Here is a 7926-nt window from a genome sequence, read left to right as displayed (position 1 = left end):
TCTGAATTCATCCGAAAGATGAAGTTTTGCCAATCGTGCACCCAGGTTCGGCGTTGAGTACACCATCGCAGGCGCTCCTGTCTGTTATGCAGCGTCAAGTGTAACCGCAGCCACGATCTCCGAGCTGATAGTCCATGCTGCAGCTAACGTCGTCTAACTGTTCGTGCAGATGGTTGTTGTCTTGCAAACGTCCCCATCTGTTGACTCAGGGATCGAGACGTGGCTGCACGATCCGTTACAGCCATGCGGATAAGATGCCTGTCATCTCGACTGCTAGTGATACGATGCCGTTGGGATCCAGCACGGCGTTCCGTATTACCCTCCTGAACCCACCGATTCCATATTCTGCTTACAGTCATTGGATCTCGACCAATGCGAGCAGCAATGTCGCGATACGATAAACCGCAATCGCGATAGGCTACAATCTGACCCTTATCGAAGTCGGAAACGTGATGGTACGCATTTCTCCTCCTTACACGAGGCATCACAGCAACATTTCACCAGGCAACGCTGGTCAACTGCTGTTTGTGTATGATTAATCGGTTGGAAACTTTCCTCATGTCAGCACATTGTAGGTGTCGCCACCGGCGTCAACCTTGTGTGAATGCTCTGAAAATCTAATCATTTGCATATCACAGCATCTTCTTCCTATCGGTTAAATTTCGCGTCTGTAGCACGTCATCTTTGTGGTGTAGCAATTTTGATGGCCAGTAGTGTACATGTGGCCACAACACAGGACACAAAAAGCAGACTAACACTGGCAATAAGGGCCTTCTGTATAAAACGTAGGTCTTCATTTGAGGAATGAAGTTCTGAGAATGTACGTCTGGAGCACAGCATTCTATAGGAACACCGGAACGGAAGAGAATCGAAGCGTTTGAGATGTGATGTTACAGAATAATGTTGAAAAGCATGTGGGTTGACGAGGCAATGAATGAGGAGGTTCTGCGCAGAATATGCGAGAAAAAGAATATAGGGAAAACACTGGGAAGGAAAAGGGTTAGGATGGTAGGACGTCTGTTAAGTCGTCAGGGAATAACATTCGTGGTACTAGAGGGAGCTGTAGAGAGCAAAATTTGTAGAGAAAGTCAGAGATTAGAATATATCCAACAAATAATTGAGGGGGCGTAGGGTGCAAATGCCTCACTGAGACGAAAAGGAAAAGGTCGGCTGAGGAGTGGAATTCGATGGGGGAGGGGCAGGGGATCCAATCAGAAGACTGACGACTCAGACGAGAGAGAGAGACAGACATACAGACAGACAGACGTTCCAGCACGGAGAAAAAGAGAGGGAGAGAGAGAGAGAGAGAGAGAGAGAGAGAGAGAGAGACAGAAATGGAATTTCTTGTTACATTTCTTGCAACTCTCTTACAGGCATTTTCTGTTGCTTATATATAACGATTCAGGAGACTGAGCAGCCGTCTTACTTTGTTTACATTTAGATTATGCTGTCGTTCACCGACTACTGAAGTCATCACAAGATCAAAACAAATTGGAAAACGATTTAGAAAAGATGTCTGTGTGTTGGAAAATGTTCAAATGTGAGTGAATTCTTAAGGGACCAAACTACTGAGGTCATCAGTCCCTAGACTCACACACTACTTAAACTAACTTATGCTAAGAACAAAACAAACACCCATGCCGAGGGAGGACTCGAACCTCGAACCTCCGGCGGGAGGGGCCGCCCAGTCCGTGACTCGGCGCCTCTAACCGCGCGGCCACTCCGAGCGGCTTCTGCGTGATGCAAAAATTTGCAATTGACGTAACTAACGAAAAGTGTGAGGTCGTCCACATGAGCGTTAAAAGGAATCAACTATACTTTGATTATACCATAATATAGTCAAATCTAAAAGCCGATTTCAACTAAATACATAGGAATTACAATTAGGAGCAACTTAAATTGGAAAGAACACATAGAAAATGTTGTGGGGAAGGCTAACCAAAGAATGCGTCTTTGCCGGCCGGGATGGCCGAGCGGTTCTAGGCGCTACAGTCTGAAACCGCGCGACCGCTGCGGTCGCAGGCTCGAATGTTGCCACGGGCATGGATGTGATTGATGTCCTTAGGTAAGTTAGGTTTAAGTAGTTCTAAGTTATAGGAGACTGATAACCCCAGCAGTTAAGTCCCATAGTGCTCAGAGGCATTTGAACCAATGCGTCTTCGTTTCATTGGCAGGGCACTTAGAGACAGTGCGCTTGTCCGTCCTCTTTTACAAAACTGAAGCGCGGTGCGGGATTCTTACCTGATAGGATTGACGGACTACATAAGGAAAGTTCTAAGAAGGGCAGCACGTTTTGTATTGTCGCGAAATAGGGGGGAGAGTGTCACTGAAATGATATCGCATACATCATTGAAAACAAAAGCGTTTTTCGTTGCGGCGGAATCTTCTCCCGAAATTTCAATGACCAGTATTCTCCTCCGAAAGCGAAAATATTTTGTTGACGCCCACTTACATAGGGAGAAACGATCGTCATCATAAACTAAGGTAAATCAGAACCTGCACGGAAAGATATAGGTTCGTTTTTCCGGCCGCTGTGCGAGATTGGAATAATAGAGAAATATTGCGAAGGTGGTTCGATGAACCCTTTGCCAGGCACTTAAATATGATTTGCAGTATATCCATGTAGATGTAGATGTACAATTTTTTGAATACTATCATTTTCCGGCAGTGTTATGTATGTTTATGATTACTTTCTGCGACCGAGCAATTTCGATCTTAATTCATTCAAATGTGGACATAGGCATAGAAACCGACAACAATCAATTCTACCACAAATAGTCTTTAAGAAAGCACACCATGTAAAAATTTCAGTCTGATATTATTTAGTGCATGTCAGCAAATTAAATAATCGATACCGATGTTGTTTAAAAATGAATAAGGAAGCCAAGTTTTGGCTAATATGTATACAGCTAGGAACAAAATGAATATGGATTTAAACAACTTTCTATGATCGGTGCATTCACTCGAAGAAACTCTTAATCTAATCAGGTTACCTTCCATTAGGAAAGTGAGTGCACTCAGCGACTGTTACGTGATTTATAAATTGTAGAGCGCAGCAATTAGTCGTCCTTTTTTGTAGGTTTTATTAGAACCTACAAAAGCTCACAAAAAACGACGAGTGATTGCTGCGCTCTATAATTTATAAATCTTAATGTTACTTGCACCAAAATGGAGGATTATACCATTTTGTACTCTTTATCTCATTTTGTTATGTGTTCTGTTTCATATCGTTTTGAACTGCTCATCACGCTTTGTAACAGAGGAGTTACGTGCAAATATTGTACGGAACAGTGCAAATTTCCGTAATTCGTAATTAACTCATTCTTTCGAATAAGCTATGTTACAAGTATTAGTAAGAATGTTGAGTCACTAGCCTCGGCTGCAATAGCAGCAGATAAACGACAATCGCAGTTGCTCCGGTTTTTGTTTTCCTCAACGAGTGTACTGCTAATTAGTGTGACCTTCAGTTTGGTGGAATATCTATTATTAGGAAACTTTACTTACTATATAAGGTAGTGTGCAACTCGTCGACTTTCACAGTTGTCTTCACAATATACGTACACGGAGACTGACTCGCGACTTCAATGAGCAGCAACTTGGTAATGGTTCTGTTCGGCGCGTGTCTGCTCGTGCTACACGCTCCTTACGCTGCTGCTCAGGGTATTCCCGCAATCTTTTTTGGGCCAGAGGGTGGTGCTCAAGAGATAGGTATCCCCGAAATCCTACAAGGGACAGTGGATGGCGACGATGGTGCTCCAGAGATAGGTATTCTCGAATTCTCTGTTGGGCCAGTGGGTGGTGACGATGATGAGATGGGTATCCCCGAATTCGTTCCTGGGACAGTGGATGGCGACGATGGTGACTTTGGAGGCGAGCTGCCTATTGGAATCGGGCCAGTCGTCGAAACGAGCAGCGAGAGCAGCAATTCTACAGAACAGTCGACAACCGCGACCGAGGCCCAGACGGAGGCCACTACCACCGAACAAGGTACGTCGACTCAGTTACAGCTGTATATTGGATAGTGCTGGTAGAGAGGGCGGACATAGGGCAAGAAGGCGCGTACATGAATATCTGAATCATCACTGCCCATTCTGGCAAATTCCGGCATCTTCCTTTCCTGTCGCGGTTAGCGGAGGAAGTTTAGCATTGATTTGTTTCCACCTGTGGAAAATTTGTTAGATATGTATGCAAGTTACGGGGATTACTGTGTTGAATGATTGCTTGTAGTGGTGCTGGTTTCTTACGTCGTGGATGGATATCTGAATGAAGCGGCAATGAGAAATGCCGAAACATACCTTGGTATTATGGAACGGCAAAGAATGGTCAAATAGTTCATGCCGACGGACAGATCAAAATCAACTGTATCTCATGATTTCGTCCGATGAACCGAGAACGTGAGGCACTAGACATGACTCGGAAGACCCATAAGTAGGAACACCGGGACTCTGCTATGTTTTCTCTGCTAACCCTAAATCACTGAAGGAAAATTCTGGAATGGTTCCTCCAAGAAGTCCGCTGTTGATTTACTACCTCATTCTTGCACGTAACGTGCTTGTCGATTCAAATATGTGAGTTCCGTAAACCTTTGGCCTATTTGCAGATTCAAATGTGATTACCATGATTGTTTTTTCAACTTCTATGATATTTATGTTAGTGAACATAGGGACTCTTGTGTGAAAGGATTACATGCCGATTAATACTATATTTTCTAAAGTGCAGAAGAAGTAATAGCAAAAGTTAGAGTGGTCAAAGTTAGCATGGATCCGGGGATACATTGGCCACCCTCTACGTTCACTACTGTTAACTAATATTTCACTCAAGGTCCTCACTTCAAAAATACGATTCAACTTTGACAACCCACAAATAAAAACATTGATCTGAACTTTTTAAAGTTCTTTTTTTAGCCTCCAACAGGAACAAACCTAGTACAGCACCTAAGTCAAACAGTGTGATCCATAATCAACATTATAATTATAACGAAAGGTATTAGGTTGGAGGATCGCACTCATAGCTTCAAAGTTAGTTGAGTGTGATACCTTGAGTTTCACCCCTACACTTGTGGCAAAACAAACTTCACTGCTTGTTCCTGCGGATATATGACATTACATGTTGTTCCTGAATCACAGCCTGAACCACAATAGAATGTAATTTGGGCAATATATTACTGACATGTATTTTTCTTAGTTGTAAGCACATTAACAATTGCAGATGAGCCTTCGTCTTAATACTAATGAATAATGTTTGTATTCCTTAGTCCGATCCTGTAATTGGCGGCAATACTGTTTAATAAATTGTATGTATGTAATACAGTGGCAACAATGACCAGTGGTCAAAGTAACCCATAAACAGGGAAATGATGCACATGACCACAGAAGTAGTAATATGCTGGTAGATATATACAAATGAACAAAAAATACAAGATATAGTTGAAAACACAGATAGCTTTGCAGTTAAATGATATCGGTGGATTCTGCACAGACAGATTTTAACACCCTTTTTCCTACGCAATTGTAAGTCGCAATAGGTTCGCCAACTACTGCGCAAGAAAATCGGCTCTACATGGTGCCGTCTAGCGTATAGTGATGGAACTTCACCAACAAACACTATATACTGAACACCCAACTGACAGCCAGCAGATTGTAATACTTTTGGTGTATGGGTGGTCGAAGCAACCACGGCGCTCATACCCTGTTTACGAGACTGTATTGCCGCATTACAACTGCTTTGCGCAGAACATTCGTGATACCATTTGTATACTGCTTATTCTCAGGCCCCACATATGACCTCGGTGCAGATCACGTTTACTCACACTTAGTGCAACACTCGACTACTTCTGTCTCTGCTCAAATGCAAATGAATTCGTCTACACTGCAGAGCAGTGGCAACTGAAATGAACGTCTATCTGAAATTTCTGCTTCTCAAACTCTGAATAAAACGCTGAGATCTTGCTTTATTAGTAAGATGTCTAGCTAGAGACACTGACGTCTTTCTGGTTATACCTAAGTGAATACTGCCATCTCACGTCCCCTTACAGAAAAGACAGTAGTTTCGAATAATTTCTCCTGTAACGGGATTCGATCCGACTGCCTCCGTGTCTAGCGCTTCCGTACTAAAGCGATCTCGGTTATGGAGGTGGCAGTGAATCCTAAACAACCGCAGAGCACAAGAATACTTTCTAGTGTGTGTCGCGAACACCAAAAGTGCAACACCAAAACTATCACAATAATGTCTGTGAGGGAACGTATGAGGAAATATTAGATTCTGCAGACATCCACAAATATAGTAAACCAAATTATTATGATTATGAAGAAATGGATTTACACGTACATGACGGCAGTCACATCTCAAGCATCACGAACAGAAATAAAAAGCGCAGAGTGCAATAACGTCACGAGAATGTCTTTTGTTTATTTTCGAAAACTTGTATTAATGTTTTATTTTAAATGCTCATTTTAAAACATCTTCAGTCTTAAATTACGCTTCCCTTGAGTTTAACTAATCAATGTTAGTTCTTATTATTTTTTGAGCTGGGAATTTTTTGTTATGTTGTCATTGCACAATATCCTGCAGCACGGCTTCCCCTATACGTAACAGATTGCTGTGGTGAGTAAGTCCTTCGTACATTGGTTCATCTATTAACCATGGATATTAGCCACTACAAAGAGTGATGAGAACCAACGGGGTTTTTAAGCTATGAACTGAGGCTAATGATTAAAACTTGTGTTCCTACATCACACTGCGTCATCGACAGAAATGTTTTCCGATGTCGAAAATATTGAAAAGGACTAGGAAAGCCTACTATGAATCAGAGACTGAGCACTTTTTCAGACTGTCAAGGGAGGAGTAAAGAGCTGCCCATAGTCTTTTCAAGGAATCATCACAACATTTCTCTGTAAAGTTTGAGTGAAACCAAAAGAGACCTAATCTGGATCCCATAACACAGTCTGAATGCATCACATGTAGAATATGAATGCAGTTCCCTGACCACTGCACCTATTTCGGTTCATGAATTGAGAGTCTGGTAGCCTGCTGAAGGTGGTCTGTCTGTAAGAACTTTGACAGTAGGTACTGCAGCCTCAAGACCGAGACTCTACATGCTGCGTTTCACCTACTAACAAAATATAAGTGCTCCTAAAACTCTAAAAATCTACTTGTTACGTTTGTTACGTCTAAAATTGAGTCACAGTCCAACATGTCACTGATATTATAGGCTATAAAAGGAGGCAGTACCTCACTAAGACAGTAAGAATCACAGATCGCATTGTTGCAACATGTAGACGAATGTACCTTTTCCTATCATAGTGTCCTCTAAGTGTACACCCTGAAGAGTATAAATATTGCAAAAAATTTAATGTTTTGGACCTCATTTTCAGCATCCCGTGTGGGCAAAGGCAATTCGAGGCACATCGCAAACTCAAGGACTGCATCTCACGCCAAAGCCAGGACAGCTGCTAAAGCCAGGGCAATAGCCAAAGCCAGGACAGCTGCCAAAGCCAGAACAGCTGCCAAGAAGGCAGGCAGAGCAGTGCACAAGGCGTGATCACAACTTTAACCTGGATTCTGCGACTCCATGAAAGCAACTAATAAATGATTAACTTGTGTTGTGTATGCTGATTTGGGCAACTAATTTCACCAACTGCTTTTGAAGTAAAAATCTTGTTCAACGGAAGAAACAGTGTCGCCACATTTCTTATAAATTTGTACCCCTGAAAGAGATATCAACCAAGATACATATCCACAACTTGTAAATGAGTTACCCAAAACGAGAGCTGAACGGGAACATTAACACTTCGATTTCAGTAACGGAGGAAGACGAAGACAGGTTGAGGCACTTTTTAGTTTTATTCGGATTCCAGGTTTCGACTTTTGTTACAGGCCACTTTCAAAACCAGTACCTAATCACTGCGAGTCCATTTCGTCAGCAGT

At 42.4% G+C, this 7926-nt stretch overlaps 1 protein-coding gene across 1 annotated transcript; it reads left to right on the top strand.

Annotated features, from left to right (window-relative positions):
* Positions 1-3532: 3532 nt before the first annotated feature.
* On the top strand, positions 3533-7673 carry LOC124791346. The gene is made up of 2 exons (XM_047257853.1): positions 3533-3987; positions 7374-7673. The coding sequence occupies exons 1-2, from the start codon at positions 3585-3587 to the stop codon at positions 7538-7540; spliced, it is 570 nt and encodes a 189-aa protein (XP_047113809.1). The 5' UTR covers positions 3533-3584; the 3' UTR covers positions 7541-7673.
* Positions 7674-7926: the final 253 nt, after the last annotated feature.

Source organism: Schistocerca piceifrons, chromosome 1 (genome assembly GCF_021461385.2).
Source record: "Schistocerca piceifrons isolate TAMUIC-IGC-003096 chromosome 1, iqSchPice1.1, whole genome shotgun sequence".
Taxonomy (NCBI): Eukaryota; Metazoa; Arthropoda; class Insecta; order Orthoptera; family Acrididae; genus Schistocerca; species Schistocerca piceifrons.
Note: the sequence above shows the minus strand (reverse complement) of the source record. Positions and strands in the feature narration are given on the sequence as shown.